This window comes from Myxocyprinus asiaticus, chromosome 37 (assembly GCF_019703515.2).
Source record: "Myxocyprinus asiaticus isolate MX2 ecotype Aquarium Trade chromosome 37, UBuf_Myxa_2, whole genome shotgun sequence".
Lineage (NCBI taxonomy): Eukaryota > Metazoa > Chordata > Actinopteri > Cypriniformes > Catostomidae > Myxocyprinus > Myxocyprinus asiaticus.
In genome coordinates, this window is record NC_059380.1 from 35528775 (window position 1) to 35549785 (window position 21011).

The 21011-nt window shown below is 35.6% G+C and overlaps 1 protein-coding gene across 3 annotated transcripts in view; it reads right to left on the bottom strand.

Moving 5' to 3' along the window:
- etnk2 (ethanolamine kinase 2) overlaps window positions 1–13584 on the bottom strand; it is a 36349-nt gene extending 22765 nt beyond the window's left edge. For 2 of the 3 annotated variants that reach the window (XM_051675819.1, XM_051675820.1), the window contains exons 1-2: window positions 13241–13584; window positions 5057–5316 (exon numbers count right to left, since the gene is read on the bottom strand). In XM_051675819.1, coding sequence (XP_051531779.1) covers window positions 5057–5316; window positions 13241–13420 — 440 coding nt within the window. In that variant the 5' untranslated portion in view covers window positions 13421–13584. The remainder of the gene's footprint in view (window positions 1–5056; window positions 5317–13240) is intronic. The other variant, XM_051675821.1, reaches the window with a different exon arrangement.
- Between the last annotated feature and the right edge of the window lie 7427 nt (window positions 13585–21011).

Below are 21011 nucleotides of genomic sequence, written 5' to 3' on the forward strand. Positions count from 1 at the left end.
AGTAACATAAATGTTTATTAGAAACAATTTGCAATTAGTTGCTAAATCTTATTTGTGTGACATTTTTAAGTAAATAAGGTTAAAAGAATTGATACATTTGTCTACATCCAACAGATCAATACATCACAATATCAGCACTATTTTAAGCAAATACAACACAATTTTTTTGAAGAAAGAAAATCATACAGGTTTGAAATAGCATGAGAGTAAATGCTGACAGAATTTACATTTTTGTGTGATCTATCCCTTTAAAAACATTGCCTGGAAAAAACAGTTTGTGTGGAAAAATGGACATTATCCCAAGGTCACTGGTGTAGTAGTGATATGGTTAACGAAGATTACGTGACCCTCACAACGAGAATGAACACATCTGTGTAAGTGCGCTTGCACTTTACTTTACATTTTTAGTTCGCTTTAGACTTTTATGAGGAATGTTTCCACTTTATTTAAAGCACACCAAGCACATTAAATATAATTAAAGCACGTGCTCACAAATTCTTAAAAACACTTTAATCAAATATACAGTACATTTTACAATGGTATCATTATTATAGTAAAGACTTAAATGCTGTTTTTGCAAATTCTGTTGGACTGTTTTGTTGATTGTAGCGATATTCCGACTATCATATATTATATAGCATAATAAAATAACAATTTAATGTATTTGACCTTATAGGAGTAGTAGTATGCAACTGACATAAAAGCTAGTATATAATAAGAATGTGCACAGATTTTCAAAATTCCGTTGACGTGCCTGTATTTGAATACCAAAATCACTATTTGGTTATTCTACACATGTAATAAAGCCTTTCAACCCGATCCGGGCCCTGACAAATGGTTTTAGGCCGGGTTCTGGTTAATATAGGGCAAATTAGGGGCTGTTCACACGTGTTTTTGCGTACAGTGCTGTTTATATTTCTATGTAATCATGCTGGATGGACGTCTTTGAACGTTGCGCCACATCTCACATTTTTCAGCGTCTCGCGCAGGAAAGCCACATTTTTAGACACCGTGTCAAGTTAAAAAAAGAACTTGAATATTAAAGGAATGTTTCGAGTTCAATACAAGTTAGGCTCAATCGACAGTATTCATGGCATAAAGTTGATTACCACAAAAATTAATTTTGACTTGTCCCTCCTTTTCTTTAAAAAAAAGCACAAATTGAGAATACAGTGAGGCTCTTAAAATGGAAGTTATTGGGGGCAATTTTTGGAGGGCATAAAGGCAGACTTAGAAATGTATAAAAACACACATTAATTCGTCTCTTAAAACTTGTGTATTTTTTGAGCTGTGAAGTTTTTTAAATCGTTGTCTTTACGATCTTTATATGGTTTACGCCGTTACATCGTCACGGCAACAAAGTTGTAACATTGGATATAACTATACACAGAAAAGGTTAATAAGTGATTTTATCACACTAAAATCATGTTAGCATGCATATTGATTATGTCTTGTGGCTATACTTTTCAAACAGTGAGTATTTTAATGTTCAAAAATTGGCCCCCATTCACTTCCATTGTAAGTGCGTCACTGTAACCCAGATTTGTGCTTTTTTTAAAGAAAAGGAGGGGTAAGTCAAAATTCATTTTTGTGGTAATCAATATTATGCCTCAAACGCTGTTGATTGAACTTAACTTGTATTGAACCCGGAATACTCCTTTAATAAATGCATCTCGAGACACCTGTGATCTATTTCATTCGTTGCACTGCATCTAGCTTTTGTAGCGCAGGTGTCACAAAGATTCGACATTCTGAAGACGTTCACGCTTTAAAGAGGACTTATATGTGACTGCTAAACTGTTACAAATTATTCCAGATTATTCCAGTTTTCACGTGGCAAATTTCAGTGCTTGATAACCGGTAAGCTAATGTTTTTCCATTTTGCTCTGGTGTGCAGACAATAATTCCACAAGTTAAATGCTAAACCATTTAAAAATCAAAGCATCCTGAACAGGCTAATAAACCGCAGCAGTGTAACTCCACACACATGACAATACTAGCGTTTGCTGCCTCGTGGAAATATGAACCTGCACATATCAGGTTTAGCACTTTAATTACGTATTTTCCATTGGATAAGAACACTATGGGTCTGTTCCAAAACTTAGTGAGCTGCCTCACTGTCTCCTGCCTACATAGGCAGCTGTCTTCTGTGGCAGCATCCTTATTGAAATTATGCCTCATAAGAGAGTGATTTGGAACGCTCTACATAGACAGCAACTCATTCAAACAGCGCTCCTCACGCGCAGCGCACGCGAGACTCCACTGGCAACTGATTTCAATACAGGTGACGCAAGAGAAACGACGCGATCCTCTAATGAGTCTCAATACGCATGGCACACACACATTGTTTTGTCATATTAAACTGTTATTTATCAATGCTTTTCAGTATAGAATGGATTAGAAGTGATATTTATTAATATATGAAAAAATTAATAAATAAAGGAATGACTTTTGGGTGAACTATTTCTTTAAGAAAACACTAAAGTAGGTGATTTTAGATTTTACTATCACAGTGAAAAAAAATGGCATAAAATGGGATAGAAAATGATCCAACGACATACTATTACATCATAGTCAGTACGTTTACGTGAACTTCAAAAGTTAAATTTCAGTCAGACTGAACAGACCTAGATAATCAGTGCATTTACATGCACATTAAACTTTCAATTTCAATTTCAATTAAAATTAAACAATAACTTGTCTTTTTAAAATGTCATGTAAACGCTTCAGCCTGACTGAAAATGTTCCGTCCGATTTTTGTGAAGTCAGACTAACAGCCCTAGATAACAGGATTACTGTGTGTAAGTCTTTATCTCATTACCGTCAAGTTCCAAAAATGGCATAAACTAACCATTAAAGCAGTCCATATGACCCGTTTATTTTATTTAACCCTTGTGGGTCAATAAAAAAAAAAAGTTACTCAGAGGTCCTTAGAGGACAAAAAATGTCAGTGTCAAAAAACTGCCACAATAATATTATATATTAATATTATTAATAATTAATATATAATATCAAAAAACTGCCACAATAATATTATATATTAATTATATATTAATATTATTATCCACTTTCAATGAGTAAATTTTTTTATCATAATTACCAAATATTCATTCATTTTCAGGATTTTAACCTTTTAAATGCCAGTTTGTTTACATAATGCCACTGTTGTTTTTACACACACACACACACACACACACACACACACACACACACACACAATTTCTCAATACACACATTTTCGCAAAACACTCTCTGACATCCATACCAACACACACACAATTTTGGCTGCATCATTTATTCAGCTGGCCTGCAGTGCTCTATAATACAGCAAACAGAAAATAGGAAAAAAGCATGTATTTGCTCCATAGGTTAAACATGAGAAAAATGGCGCCATCTGGTGGAAAATATTACAAATTTAAATTTTGAAGCCAGGGCTCTGGAATGAAAGCATAATATCATAAAATTCATGATTTTATGCTTTAATGGCACTGGGATCAAATATTGCAGTTTTAATGGGTTTCAGTGGTGACATTTTTGTCCTGAAGGTCCTCTGTGTAACTATTTTGTGTACACAGTGTATTATAGATGTATTTTAGGAGCTGAGGTTGAAATATAAAAACTCCCCCAAAAATACACCATTGGCATTAACACAAATGATCGAAAAAAACAAAAATGAAAAAGACAAAAATGTTCCGAAGGTCGCGCAAGGGTTGAAGTGTTTTGAAGACATACGATAGCTTAGTGAATCTCAAAAGGCTGCGTTAAATAAATAATAAATAAATAATATAGTCTGCATGTGCAGCACGCTTCAGTAAGTGCATGGTGATCTGTTCTGTCACACACATAGCATGCGCGGGCTGATGACGCACTACTGTTTTTGCTCTCAGAGCAGCTCGCAATATCTGAGTGCTCCACACAAACTCCATCTCAGATGTAGATGGCTGCATCCGAAACCAGGACAATGCTGCCTTCGGAGGCTGTATACAGAGGCAGGATGACAATAAGGTGCTTTTCAAACTGTTCGGAGACCAGTTTCCTTAAGAGTTCCATTCATTCAAAACAGCTGTCAGTTAAGCCATTAACTGATTAGGCAGCAAGTGAGCTGCCTACGTTTCCAGATGCAGCCTAAACTATGGTAAACTAGTGCACACACAGACACGGTGAGGTCACCGTCTTCCTGGAGTGTCTAAATAAAAGCCCCAGGCTTAACAAATAATGACTGAAATACATTACTATTGTATAAAATAAAATATACATTATTTTTACTTTGGTTACTTTTGTTATTATTATTAGTAATAATAATAATAACAAAAATAATAATAATGTTATACTTTTTTTTAATTTTATTAAATTACAGTAATTTTAAAGTTGACTGGGTTCCAAAACAGGACTGACATCCTGTGACAAATAAAATGAACAAAAAAAGAAGTCCAGACACAAGTTGAAAAATGTGCAAAGAGAACTGGCTTCTTTTCTACTGACGACTTTCACTGGAATTACTGTTTGTTGCTGCATTATCCAGTAGATTATTAAAACCTAGTTATTCTTAATAGGCTACACATTTTTGTATGTAATCCTTTTTCTGTTTTCTCTATTTCATAATAAAATATTGTGTAATTAGATGTTTTTCTTTCCATATAAAAGAGTACTCCCATTCAGTTCCACACAGTGAGGTATAGTTATTCTAAACTGATTAAGAAAAAAACAACACTGGTATCGGATGGGGACTGGTCTTTATTGAGAGTTCAGGTATCGGAATCGGATCGGGACAGAAAAAAAAAAATGGTATCGTGCATCCATAAACTGGACTATGTAAAAACCTGCTGTTGCTCGATTATAACAGCGGATGTAAATGTATCAAGTGTCCTAGAAAACTTGGACAAGATTGGAAGAAGGTCGAACCCAAAACAGTGTCTTTAAGCTAAAACAGTGAAGTACTCAATTGGTTCTAACCTACTGTAAATGTTGGAGTCAAAGGGCGCTCCAAGAGTGCTATGTTTAGAATGAACACTCATTTGGATCCTTCTATTTTGTGCTGTGCACCGTACGGACCCACCTGAGTAACACAGGGTCCCTAACGTCTTGAGTATCGAGAGCGTGTCCCTGCATGAACTCGTAGCAGATACCGTTCTGGAAGGTACAGTAAAGTCTGGGTGCGCAACCGTTGGCGTGCAGAACCTGGAAGCTCTTAAGTTCGTTGTCTCTGTCCACAATCAGCTCCGTCTTGTTGCCATAGACTCTCACTAGCACCACATCCTCGGGGTAGTCCTCCATATAAAAGCCCATCAGTTTGTTAGTCGTGCCATCTGTGAAAAGCTGGTGGAGAGACCAAACAAGATCAAACATACAGATGGCGATAACAATTTCTCTGCTCTGTTACGATGAATGCTCTGTTTTTTTTTTATTGCATTCATAAATAAATATTAATGTCAGCATGAAATGGCATTCACACTTGATTTTACTTCTGCAATCTAACGTATTTCCAAGTCAAAATCCAATCAATCGGTTAATAAAACCATGTAACACAATTTTATAAATTGGGAATTGCTGGGATTGTGAAAATGAGCATCCCATTCCAGAATGGCGCTGGACCTGAATGAAAGAATGAAGTAGATATTTTTTAGAAGGCTTTTTGACCAGGTCATGAAGGCTGAAAGTCAAGTTCATCCTTAAGAACTTCTTGACACATTCCAAAATGAATGGCCTTTATCAATTCTAACGTCATTTCCTCTGCAACCTTTAATACATTAACGTTAACCTGCATTAAAGGGATAGTTCACCCAAAAATGAAAATTCTCTTATCATTTACACACCCTCATGCCATTCCAGATGTGTATGACTTTCTATCTTCTGCAGAACACAAAGATTTTTTTAAAGAAAATCTCTGAAGGTCCATAAAATGCAAGTGAATGATGGCCAGAACTTTGAAGCTCCAAAAGGACATGAAGGCAGCATAAAAGTAACCCATACGACTCCAGTGGTTAAATCCATGTCTTCTGAAGCGATATGATAGGTGTGGGTGTGAAACAGATCAATATTTAAATCCCTTTTTACAATAAATTATCCTCCCTTCCCAGTAGGTGGCGACATGCATGAAGAATGTGAATTGCCAAAAATAAAAGAAGAATGTGAAAGTGAAATTTGAAATAAAAAGACTTAAATATTGTACTATTTCTCAACCACACCTAGCATATCGCTTCTGGAGATATGGATTTATCCACTGAAGTCATATGGATTACTTTTATGCTGCCTTTATGTCCTTTTTGGACATTATAGTTCTGGCCACTATTCACTTTCAGTCATACACATCAAAATACACATTTTCATTTTTGGGTGAACCATCCCTTTATATTACTGCATTCACTACTGGTAAAATTTGCTGTATTGCTTACAACAGTAGCCTAAAACAAAGTCTAAATAGCTATTTGGCTACTTGTTAACATTTTTTCTAACATAAGTTGCTTAAGTAAACAGGGTAAATTTAGTGTAAAGTAAATTTCATGTTGGCTTTAAGGCAAAAATAAGTTATTTTGTAATCAGTTGAATGCCAATAATACGGGAGCATACTGTAAGATAAATGGCTAGATGTTATGCTTTATGTTTGGGGGCAACGTATTCCACAATCCACTGCAAAGGTCTCACCGCCCACCAATGCATTTCTGAGATTCCTGAAATGGTTAACATACAAACCGCACCACACTGGTGGACATAAAGAGGATAAATTCAACTCTGGCCAGGTGCTGTTTATGACTGTTCAGCACGGTTTTGTCTTTATTTTGATAGATCCACACAGACCTCAACACAAAGATGTACAGAAATGTGCGATCATATACAGTATATACCAAAGCTGGAAATAACAGCTAGGCCCACTTCTGTCATACAGTAACATGTGGAAACCAATAATTTGTGATGTATTTGGGATAAACATTAACAAGAAAAATATTTCAGCCTATTTTTAAGATTTACACATTTCATTTTCATTACGAATTTCCATCAAATTGGACAAAATGAAATTACTAAAACTTAAAAACATATATATATATATATATATATATATATATATTTATACCCTTTTCTCCCCAACTTGGCATACCCAATTCCCACTACTTACTAGGTCCTTGTGGTGGCACAATCTGGGTGGTGGAGGACAAGTCTCTGTTGCCTCCACTTCTGAGACAGTCAATCTGCGCATCTTTTCACGTGGCTCACTGTGCATGACACCGCAGAGACTCACAGCATGTGGAGGCTCATGCTATTCTCCACGATCCACGCACAACTTACCACATGCCCCACTGAGAGTGAGAACCACTAATCGTGACCACGAGGAGGTTACCCCATGTGACTCTACCCTCCCTACCCAACCGGGCCAATTTGGTTGCTTAGGAGACCTGGCTGGAGTCACTCAGCACACCCTGGATTCAAACTCATGACTCCAGGGGTGGTAGTCAGCGACAATACTCGCCCCCCCCCCCCCCCCCCCAAAAAAAAAGTTTTTTAATTTAATTTTATTAAAGATTACTCAATTCAATTTGAAGGAATTTTGTTATGAAACTAAAATGCGTAAATCTGATGCATAAATGCATACATTTGAGTGTAATGATTATGGTCCAGTTTCACATTAATCAACAGGGTTACTCATCTACAGTTTGAGCCCGTCATATGATCCAAACAGTAAGATGGTTTGAGACATAACTGCTGATGGCAAATAATCTCATTAGTGGTCGACCAATATTGGATTTCCATTGGCCAGTGCCAATACTGATAACTACAGAATAGGGTGGCCTATGGCCATTTTAATTCAAATATATACAGTATATGTGATATAGGCTAATACAATTTAATTAGAGCAAATAGGATGTACAGCACATACAGTATATACACTGAAATTAAACAAAGATTGCCTTTACACAATATTTACTCCAAGTTCACAAAAGAAATGAATGAAAACAGAAATTTGATAATCCATTGCCAAGGCTGTTAGAAGTTTTTGGGACTGCCCCCAGGGGAAGGTAACACTTTTGTTAATCACAGCCATGACTGCCGATTTATTGGCAGGTCTAAGTTTGGTTCCTGAAGCACATGACCTATTTGACGGATTTGTTGAGATTTTTGAAAATGGCCTGAATTGTAAATGTTTACAGTTGAGCCTTGGTCAAGTGTTTTTTATGTCACATGATGACCATCTCGCTCCCCTAAACGGCTGGAACACAGGCGCACATCTTGTTGTAATGTGATGGATGGCATAAGTATGCCACGTGCCAACAGAGGAGCTTTATTTGGAGTATTTTGGCTTCATTCAAATGAAGGTACCAAAGCAGCTGTGGACAATACGTTTGGGGACAATGCATTGATGAAAACTATTCTGGCTATCTGTAAACACTTGTGTGGAGCTAGAGCAGGATTAAGATCATTCATCCAGGCTTCAAAATAGCAGCAAATATGTGAAATAGCGAGTAATATTTCACCCCAAAATCCTAAGAATAAAATGCAAATTTATATTATTAAAGAAAATGATGTCTTTTCAGGACCATTAAAATTTTTTCCTCCCCAATTTGGAATGACCAATCCCCAATGCGTGGAAGTCCTCGTAGTGGCGTAGTGACCCACCTCAATCCGGGTGGTGGAGAGCGAATCTCAGTTGCCTCCTTGTCTGAGACAGTCAATCCGCGCATCTTATCACGTGGCTTGTTGAGCACGTTACCGCAGAGACATAGTGCATGTGGAGGCTTCACGCTATTCTCCGCGGCATCCACGCACAACTCACCACGTGCCCCATTGAGAGCGAGAACCACATTATAGTGACCACGAGGAGGTTACCCCATGTGACTCTACCCTCCCTAGCAATCGGGCCAATATGGTTGCTTAGGAGACCTGGCTGGAGTCACTCAGCACACCCTGGATTTGAACTCATGACTCCAGGGGTGGTAGTCAGTGTCTTTACTCACTGAGCTACCCAGGCCCCAGGCCCATTAAATTTTTTAGCATTGTGACATTATTTTCATGACAATTAAGCACATTATCACCCAAAATTGTCATTGCCGTAATGCTGCTGGACATTTTAAATTAGAAATTAATTCTTTATTTTTTTATTGTTGTTACTGCCAATATTCTCAATGGTGGTTCTCATTACAATACAGCAATTTTGTAAATTACTGCAATACAACGACTGTACAACAACTACTATCGTGATGTATAAATACCATTTAAATGTCATATCTTTTTTTTTTTTTGCTTTACAGTAATAAGAACAAGGTTTTGTTGCATTATTGTAATGAGACTTTGGGGGAGAAATTTGCTTAGTTGTTATGAAAATAATAACACAAGGCAAAAAACAAAAAAGAACCTTCTAAAAAAAAGGGGTCCTAAAAAGGCTTCATTTTCTTTAAGCAAATATAATTTCTTATTTTCTTTCTTTTTTCACGGGTTTTGTGAGATTCACCTGGTATGGACAGACACTAGGACACACTGTCTCTGCTATAAGACAAACAATAACAATAATAACACACAGTGTTCTTTAGTAACCTTCATGCCCAGGCATACACCTGATAACACAGAGACAGCAATGCAGCATGTGAGGCTGATAATCGGTGCAATAAAACAATGTTTAGAACTGTGCTCTAAATAGAACTTGTGTGGCGGAGGGCAGAGATGTCAGCCCAGTGCAATTCAGGTCAGTTCATGTGACACACCGAGTCTGACCAGGTACCTACATCGGGACAAATTATTACTTGGGCCCCAGGGGGGAAGGCTAGCTATCCAACTATAATTAAATGTTATTAAAGGGATAGTTCATTAAAAAATGAAAATTCCCTCATCATTTACTCACATTCCCGTGATCCCAAAAGTGTGTGACTTTCTTTCTTCTGCAGAACACAAACAAAGATTTTTAGAAGAATATCTCAGCTCTTTAGGTCCATATAATGCACGTGAATAGAGGCAAGATCTTTTTTCTTCTGTTTTTGACAATTCACATTCTTCGTGCATATCGCCACCTACTGAACAGTAAAAAAGGACTTAAAGGAACATTCCAGGTACAATACAAGTTAAGCTCAATCGACAGCATATGTGACAATGTTGAAATGTTGATTCCCACAAAAAATTATTTTGACGACTCCTTTTCTTTAAAAAAAAGCACAAATCGAGGTGACAGTAAGGCACTAACAATGTAAGTGAATGGGGGCCAATTTTTTAATGTTAAAATTCTCACTGTTTCAAAAGTATTGCCACAAGACGTAAACAATATGCATGTAAACATGATTTTAGTGTGATCAAATCACTTAATAAACTTATCTATGTAAAGTTACAGCCAATTTTACAACTTTGTTGCCATGACAATGTAATCTCAATAAACCCTAAAATGACTGTAAAAATTACAATTTTAACAACTTTACAGCTGAAATAAAACATGAGTTTTAACAGAAGAATGCATCTAAGTGCTTTAATGCATACTGTATCTGCCTTTAAACCCTCCAGAAATGGGCCCCATTCACTTCCATTGCAAGTCCCTCACTGTAACCTTGATTTGTGCTTTTTTTTTAAGCAAAGAAGGGACGAGTCGAAATAAAATTTTTTGGTAATCGACATTACGTCACAAATGCTGTCGACTGAGCTTAACTTATATTGAACCCAGAATATTCATTTAAATATTGATCTGTTTCTCAACCACACCCATCATATCGCTTCTGAAGACATGGATTTAACCACTGGAGTCGTATGGATTACTTTTATGCTGCCTTTATGTGCTTTTTTGAGTTTCAAAGTTTTGGCTCCTGTTGACTTGCATTGTATGGACCTAAATAGCTGAAAGTAAGTTGTACAAATCAGGGATTGCATGAGAATGAGTATCGATGAGAGAATTTTCATTTTTGGGTGAACTATTCCTTTAAGTTAGGGAAGTGAACCCCTGATAAAATGCGTAACAAATGAATAAATGAGTGAAAAAAGATCATTGTTTTTCCAATTAACTCATCAAGACATTCATCTGTACTTATTATGTTAATGGATCAGGCTGATGCATTTTGTATCAAACCTAGTTTTGGATTAGCCTAAGTAAATCTAATCAGATAAATTTGTTTCAAACTGGATAGCCAGAAGAAAGCTGCCCTAATTGCGAGATAACACACAAAATTCTCTTATTTCACAAGCGATTAGTAAAAACTGACCTGTGCTAAGGACAAAACAAGAAAATGATTGAGCCAATGCATAGCAAAACAGGCATTACTTTAATTATGTGCATACAATGGCCCCAAAAAGTAATTGGACACTTAAGATACAGTGCACTTAAAAATGTATTAATACTGAAGATGAACCATATTGCAATTGTTTTCTAATTTAAAACCAACTTCTTTTGTGAAATGTTTCACTAGAAATAGTGCTTGGGCTACCTTTCTTTAAAATAAATGCTACATGGTTTGATATTTTGTTTTCTAAAGCAATAGAATTCATACAGTTTTAAGTGTGGCTTATTGTCCAAATACCTCTAGGGTATATAGGGCCACTGAATAAAGGATTTCCAACAACAACAAAAAAAGTACAATATTAATAGATAAACAATCACCTGCAGCAAATGCAATGACACCACATGTGCAGCAAAATGTCTTTGGTTTTATTTAAATCAGTTGTGTGTATATATTTATGCAAATCTCAGACAAGTATGATGGCAAATATACACCTCACTAAGCCAACTCATTTCTTCATACTTACATAGATTCATTGAAGTGTCAACATGTGGTTGAACTGAGATATGCAAACACAACTATGTTGTTATGGTACACACTATCATAACAACTCTTTTAACACCCAAACATTTTCAAATTATTTATGAAATTAAAATGACATATATCTACAGTATATTACATATAAAATACATATATTTTAATTAAATAAAAATGTTAGGGTGTTTAAAGAGTTAAGGTTATGATGGCATGTTAAGGGTGAGGTACTTTAATATACAGTATATTTAAATATAGGCTATAAATATATATATATATATATATATATATATATATACACACACACACACATACTACCAGTCAAAAGTTTTGAAACACTTACTCATTCTTTATTATCATTTTTTTCACATTTTACAATAATAGTAAAGTCATCAAAACTATGGAATAACATAAATGGAACTATGGGAATTATGCTGTGACTAAACAAAATCCAAAATAAATCAAAACTGTGTTATATTTTAGCATCTTCAAAGTAGTCACCCTTTGCCTAGAATTTGAAGAATGTACTCTTGACATTTTCTTAACCAACTTCTTGAGGTATCACCCTGGGATGCTTTTTAAACAGTATTGAAGGGGTTCCCATCTATGTTGGGCACTTACTGGCTGCTTTTCTTTATTATTAGGTCATTCATTTCAAAAACTTTTTTTTATTTATTAAATTTTAGATTTATAATTAAATAAATTAATATAGCGGTAGAATTATATTTTTTTCTACAAAACTAATTTAAAATATTTAAGCATACGCCTTCAGATCAAAAGATATTTAAGATCATGGGAAACATTTCGGTGAAGTGTTTCAAAACTTTTGACCGGTAGTGTGTGTATGTATGTATGTATGTATATATATATATAAATAAATGTGTGTGTGTATATATATATGTCAGTACTTTATATCTATATCTATATCTATATCTATATATATATATACACAAATATTTGTTTTGCTCAATTATGAATTTTAGCTCGATAAGTTGCAATGCTCTATATTTTTGCTATTTTATTGACATTTTAAAATTAAATATACAATAATACACTAAACTGGTTTACAGATTTACATCTTTATTAGTTTATTATGATCTACATCTTATGACATCATTGCCAGCTGGCCAGTGACGTAGCCTACAGTAGACAGAAGCCGCGCCTCACGTCATATCATTTTAAACCTTATTTTATCTGGATAATTTCAACCGCTATGCTACTTATGCCAAGTTTAAATAACTAAATAGCTTCTTTAAAGTGTTTTAGCAAACAAGGGGATACGATTATGAGCGGCTTACTGGGTGTAATCACCAGCATCTGGTTAAGTTAGCAAGGCTAGTTTTCAAACGTCACTCATGTAGTCATAATTCTGCTATCTGACATCATAAAGCACAGACCCTTTAACGTAATCTAGGCGACATTAAGCGATATATTCGTGACTGGAATAAAAAATGCGCATCAATTAGGTGTTTAACGGCCTTAAACACGCCGGGGGTGGATTAGCTCAAGCTAAAGACAGTCACACCTACCTTAGTCTGGATCAGGTTCGGGTCCCAACCCGGTCTGAGCTCTTTAATCAGTTTCATCGCACCTTTCGTCACATTATGTTCATCCACGAATATCAGAAATTTTCTAATAGTTGGCGACCCGATCGGCACGTGGATCTCCGTCTCCATCATATGGTTTATTTGCCTATTAATACCCGACATTTAAGTTTCTTGATATTTAAGTATTAATTTTGTATATCAAGTATTTAGGAGTATTACAGTCTTTTATTAGCACATGCACTGATGGTTCAGCCAGGTTTTGGTGTGTGCTGAGAAGAGAGAAGCGGCTCATTCACACCGGTGCCGTTGGATTCTGTCATCTCGCTTGGAAAATAACGGCGCTTCTTCCTTCCACAGGCGCCGCCCACAAGAAATCGTCCAATAGCCGAAGAGCTCGTGAATATTAATGAGATAAGGTAGACGTTGCTTGGCAACCCGCCTATGGCGAAGCATCTGTTTATTAATATTGATTAGGGTATGCTGACGTTATTGGAACCCGTCCAATGATGAAGGCTTGTCTTATGAATATTAATAGTAGCCTTCGGCATAATAGGATTCATAAATTCACGGCCTGAGAGCAAGAGAATAATCCGTCTTGCTGACCTCTTATCACTGTTGCAATTTCTTGTTGTATTTAGTCTAATTAAATGTTTTAGTTAATATATTAATTATTATATATTAATTATTTAATGTTGTTTTTTTTTAAAGTTGTTAATTTTTACATGTAGCTAATTTGCAAAAGGCTTTGGCGATACAAATGTGCAGTTAATATACTGTACATATTCCATATTAATATCATTATATTCTTTGAAGTACTTGGCGCAGTCCTAAATTTAAACTTGTTTTAAATGTCTTCCTCAAGGGGAAAGTTGTGACTGTGGCCATTGCGTTTTAAAATTTTGCTCTTTTTATTCATTTTAAAATTTGTTTTTCATTTGATTCAATAATAATCTATCTCACTTGCTTAGCTATGTTTAAGGGAGTGTTTAAGGGAGTGTCCATAGGCTCTTGCATCTGAATTATCAATGGAAACTCTTCATACTGTAACCCCCTATACACTTTTGGTACTTAAACAATTTTATATATATATATATATATATATATATATATATATATATATATATGTGTGTGTGTGTGTGTGTGTGTGTATATATATATATATATATATATATATATATATATATATATATATATATATATATATATATATATATAGTAATATTTTAACTTTCATAGATTGCCACGGATCGGTTGGCATAGGAGTCTTGAGCCGCTAGAGGGCACAATGGCATGTATAAATTATTTGGTTCTTCGTGAATGAATTCAAGTGGTAAGTGAGTCACTACTAAGTAGCCTGAAAATGTTTAGATCTGATAAAAAGATAATGATGCATTAGATGCAATAATAATGACACACTAGTACAGTAAATCTGCCATTAGGTTGGACACACACTTCTTTAAGCATGTCAAAATGGGTGATTTTCCATATGCATTTTTATAATGTATTTTAAAAGCCTAATTTGCACATTGTCCACTGCATATAATTTCTCCAAGCTGAATTTGAACACTTCATATTTACATTGTACATATGATGTAAAATGTACTGTACAGTAGTACAGTGATGGTATCAGATGGTAATTAAAGCATGGCACTTTGTAAAATACAATGGTATTGAATGATATGGCTATATTCATATACCATGGTATTTAAACAGTACTCTGCGCCTATAAGTGTGCGTACTGTAAGTGTCCCTGTGAGTGTTGTTTGCAACATTCAGTCACTATGTCTCCCTTTAGTCATATTCACACAAATTTGATCATCTTCAGTGAGAGGACCCTATTTTGTACGCTCTGCTCAGATTGTATACTGGGCGTACCGTATACTGTGTAGTAGACCTATATGAATTTGAAACAGTATACAGTATGCAAGGTTAAACATTTCAGTATTGTGATACATCATTGTCACATGACCTCCTCATGTTTAATTCAACAAGTGTCCAGTTGTCATCCCAGTCATTTTAAATTCAAGTCAAATAATGAGCAATGTCAGAAATTAAAGCTGACTCGGGAGACTAATGCCACCCAAAATGACAAAATTGTCCCCAAAATTCAAAATGTAGGGCCCTCGTAATTAATTCTTCTGATTATTATTTGTAGCATCTGTTATAATTGTTAATTTTCTTTTGTAGTCCTATTTATACACATTGTGGCATAAAATATGAGTGGCTTTTAATTTAATTCTTAGGGTAAGAAGTAAATTCTTAATCTTGAGAATTTGTACTAATTAATTCATTAAATTGGTGTATTTAACTTAAACAGATAAGAAAGATTATGTTTTAAATGGTTGAAAAAAAATTATACTCTCATTTTGTAAAAGTTAATTTCTGACACTGAATGTGAGTTATGAAAGATATATGCATTTTGAGAAAATTACTGTTGGAGGTTATCCAGGTATTGCATGCATACGTACATAAAATATGCATACTTTTCACAATACACATTTTATATACACTATAGTAAGAATATAATGGTAGTATGCTATTCCGAACAAAGCCCTCATTGTGACAGTCCCTAAAGACATTATATTTTTATAATTTCACTGTAAATTATTATTATTTTTTTCCAAATGTTCAAAAGATGAGGGTATGGATGATTCACCCTGTCCCACATTCTAATTTTTCCAAATTTGGCAGGGATGAAAAAAAATTGCCATTAAGTAGTTTGTAAATTTCTAAGTTTAATTTATTTCCTTGTGGAATAGATTACCAATTTTCCAAATGCATTGTTACAAGAAAGTGAATGAAAACCAAAAGCATCTTAAATATGTTCTCACTTGTCACTATTGTAACTATTTTGTATTGGTCAGAAAAAAATACTCTTGAGTGCATCAAAATTAATTTGAAGTGTCTAATGTCTAACAGGAGACAATCTATCTAGGCATCATATTTTAGGATTTATGTTTCACTAAGCATGTAAGTGAGTGGGCCACTGTACACACACACACACACACACACACACACACACACACACACTGCGTTCACACTTGCAGATACATGTCTCTGTCTACTATTTCCTCTTTAGTTGGGGATCCTTGATTGTTCCTGAAGACTGGAATGTTGTTGAATGTTGAATGATTTATCTGAGGGGGTTGGTCGACTCGCTTGTCAGTGTATCCTGGAAACTGAGAACTTGTTGCAATAGTTAGTGCATAAGTTGCTGCAAGAGTGGTTTCTTCAATACCAAGGACCTGAAGAAATGTTTGCCCTCCAACTGTGCGTTTGAAACGCTTAACACACAATGAATTACCTGTTCGCTCGACTATAAAAGGGTTATTCTTTCCTGGTGACACAAAAAGATCTCCACACCCAAGACAAATTCCCCTTTCAAAGTTCATGTTGACACTTTCTTGTGCACTACAGTTTGCCCTGTCTTCTCTTTTTCATGCACACATATTCATGCATACATATGCACTTTACTTAGTTCACATATATTTACATGCATTCTCTCTCTCTACAGTATGTCCACAAACACATGCATGTTGCTGGACCTTTTCTCTGAATAATTTTCAGTTTCACACAGGTGTCCTAGCAGAGTAACCACAGGTGGAGTTCATCACATTAACTTTGAACATATTCCACTAACATTTGACAACCACAAAATACCCAAGTGGGTTTAAAAAAAAGAAAAAAAAAAAAGAAAAAAAATCTAAACTAGCCACAAACTTACCGCTCGTTATTTTCATATGCAAATGAGCTTGTGATTCGCTATAAATGTTTGCCAGAAGTCTGCAGCTCTTTGCCGGTAGTGGTGAATCCCCGGCAAACCTTTGGCAACAATGGACAATTTGCCGCAAGTTTGCCGCAAAGCTCATTTGCATGTAAAAATTATCAGTGGTGAATATGCGGCAAGTTTGCGGCAAATTCGCCATGAAATCTCCATTTTCATTAGGGAGAAAACTTCGTACCGGCTGTACCATCTTATTTCCTTTGAAAAAATCTAGAGTTGCTGCAAAATAGCTGCAAACTTGATGCAAATTCACCACTCATTATTTTCACTTGCAAATGAGCTTGCTATTCGCTACAAATGTTTGCCAGAAGTTTGCAGCTCTTTGCCGGTAGTGGTGAACCCCCGGCAAACCTTTGGTAACAATGGACAATTTGCCGCAAGTTTGCCGCAAAGCTCATTTGCATGTAAAAATGATCAGTGGTGAATTTGCGGCAAGTTTGCGGCAAATTCGCCATGAAATCTCAATTTTCATAAGGGAGAAAACTTCGTACCGGCTGTACCATCTTATTTCCTTTGAAAAAATCTAGAGTTGCTGCAAAATAGCTGCAAACTTGACGCAAATTCACCACTCATTATTTTCACTTGCAAATGAGCTTGCTATTCGCCTCAAATGTTTGCCAAAAGTTTGCAGCTCTTCACTGGTAGTGGTGAAACTGCAGCAAACCTTTGGCGACAATAAAGAGTCTCTAGATTTTTTATAAGGGCAGCCATTGGTCCATGTCATCGGTGGGTGTGACCTGGTGCTCCACCTACCTTGAGGCAAAAAAAAAAGAAAATTCTGTTTGTTTTCTTCAGTCAGTCGAGATCAGTCAACATAAACACACTGGAGCACAGAGTTGCCGAGCTAGTGCAGTTAACTACGTTTAAATACAGATTGTTCACATACATTTTCTAAAACCATATCATGCATTGTTTTTTCTCCGAAGTCTTTACAATTCAGTAACAGAGGGTAACCAATGCATATTAAAGCCACATATAGCATGTTAGCATTAGCATTAATGCCATGAATGCAGAATGTTAACATGACAAATAATATATTCCTTACAAAAATAGAGAGTTCTGGCAAACTTGCCGCAAACTTGCCACATATTCATGACTCATGATTTTCACATGCCATTGAGCTTTGCGGCAAACTCTTCATTGTCACCAAAGGTTTGCTGCAGGTTCACCACTACAGGTGAAGATCTTCAAAATTCTGGCAAACATTTGCGGCGAATCACAAGCTTATTTGCATGTGAAAATAATGAGTTGGAAATTTGAGGCAAGTTTGCAACAAATTTGCAGCAAGTTTGTCAGAACTTTAGATTTTTTGAATGGCATTTTCTACTGCATTTATATTACTTTAAACCATCACCAAGTGGTTAAAATAGCTTCTTATACTGATCTCATGTGGGTTCTATTCATAGAATGAGGCATGTGTCATTATTGATTACAAATATTAATGTCACATTGGTTTTAATGTTTGCAAACAGTACATCATTCTTCATCTGTTTTGAACTTCTTTCTAGCTCAGAGAGAAGAACGAAGAAAAACTTTGCAATGAGTGTATCAGAGCCTTAACTTGCAACTTCTTGGGAAAGCCAACCGCAATTGGAATGAATTGTTTTATCTTTGTATTATTTATTGTACTTATTTATGCAAACGGCAAACTAATACAAGGTCTTTTAGGAAATTTTCATCCAAGAATAATGTTTCATTTTACCATTGCTACAATGTAGCCCATATTTCACACATTTATTTTCCGAGTTTTTTTTTTTTCTTATTTTCACAGAAGGTCAGTTTGTTGCTTTTCAGGAAGTGAGTTAGAGCTCATTAAAGCTTCATTCTGTCTGCAGCCCATGGAGACAAAGTTCCAGAGGCCATCTGCAATGTTTATGTCTTCCTTTATGTGTCTCACCCTCCTTCTTGATATGGATGAGCATTGTGATTTTATCCACCTCTGGACTCCTTCACACCCAGAGTGTATAGGGCCACACACATCCGGCTTTAAACGGCCCTCTGGGCCCCTTGTAAATCCGTCAGACCTGCTGCCACTCAGTCTCCTGCAGGTCTCATGCTTTACAGCGGGAACAATGCCTGATTTAAAGGCAGGGGACTCTACCTTTTCTGTTACAGTTATTTTTGCTTGTGGGATCTGTTGTCTGCAAAGCTAAAGGTAGACAATTGCAATAAAGGGTGTTCAAGAGAAACCGAATCATTCAGAAGAAAGAAAGTACAAGCTCACTAAACAGATGGCAGAAACCCATACGCCATGAATTATGAAAGAAAGAATAGCGCTTCAATGGAATGTTTGCTTTTCATCTATTTGTTTCCATTCAGAGTGAAAAGTCATCACAATGGAAATGTAGTGTAAATGAGTTGTACAATAGAATCCCCACTAAAACTCCTGCAGGGTTTTGAATAAACTGTGCTTTTTTTTTTTTTTAATGAAAGAAATAGGGAGAAAGCATGTCTGGGTTGAAAACATGGCCAGGTCCATATTATATATATATATATATATATAATAAATAATATATAATGAGCAATTATATTTTGCATTCAGAAAATACAGCTTATTTTGTACTGTTAACTTTTTTCACATACTGTAATTAAGCCAACATGATCACACGAAATGCTGATTCCGAATGTTCATATATCGTGTTGCATGAGCAACCTCTGAGACACGGGTTCTTGTCCTGTGGAATCTAGGTAGTAATTGTGTTCTCAAAAACAATGGTGAGTTTCCAAGTTTGCATTCTCACTCTAAAATGTAATTTTTACTTCACTGACGGTTAGGTGCAGGGTTGGGGTTTGGGTTAGCGGGTAGGTAGGTTTAATAAAATATGCATTTCAACTAGTGATGTAAAAAGTACTGGTTCTTATGTACCAAGTCTATCATAAAATATAACGATACAATAACAGTGTTTCTGCAGTACTGGTAGTACCAAGCACGGACTCAATTCAGTCCCCGTGCGCTGTCTGACTGACAGACAGCTGCTTTCAAATGCTCACAAGCTTATGAGTGCATACTGTTACTCCTTTTACACTGAAATGGACAATTAATCAAATTAAAATAGTGATATGTCTTAGTGTGATTAGTAAACCGTGTGATTATTAAATTGTTGTTTTAATTAAATAAATTCAGTCTGCATGTACTGCGTGCTTCAGCATACATGTGAATGTGTGAAACCGCATATAGGCTGAAACACAGACTGATCAAAACACAACATTTTATGAGCATAGACCTTTTTCACACTCTGGGTTTTGGAACGTGGAAGTAAACGTTTGCAGGGTAAACTTCGACAGCAGTAAATGGGAGTGAATGGGAGAACACAGCAAATATTATTTTCACTTACTCATTTGCTCCAAGACCAAAAGAAAAAAATCCACTATTACGTTTGAATGACTTTCCAGAAGAGGAACAAAATAGAGAGTGGTGCATTAAGACAGTCAGATGGGAGAAGATGCCAAATTTACTGTCACTCTCTCAGCAGCTGTGGTAATTCATTTTTTAAAACTAATTCCATGGTAATATAACACAAAGCATAATGTTATACATTTACACTCAATATTTAAAAAATGTATAATATAAAAAAAATAAATATTTACGCTAATAAATAAGGTGGAAACACGTCATCACATTCTGTGAAAAAGGTCTATTACGCGCGGTGCATGTTGTAGTAGATGACAGAAAAAAGCCCACATTTACTGTAAAGCCTGCAGCGCCCACAGACTATATAATGTATATGTATAATAAATTGCAGTATTTTGCACTTTAACAATCACACTGGGCAACTGGGTCTTAACCGAAGGCGTAAAAAAATACCATCAATATATATATATATATATATATATATATATATATATATATATATATACAGTTGTGCTCAAAAGTTTGCATACCCTGGCAGAAAAACCCACAGGTAACCTCAGAAGAAATACAGGCTGCTCTGGAAAAAGATGGTGTGGTTGTTTCAAGGAGCACAATAC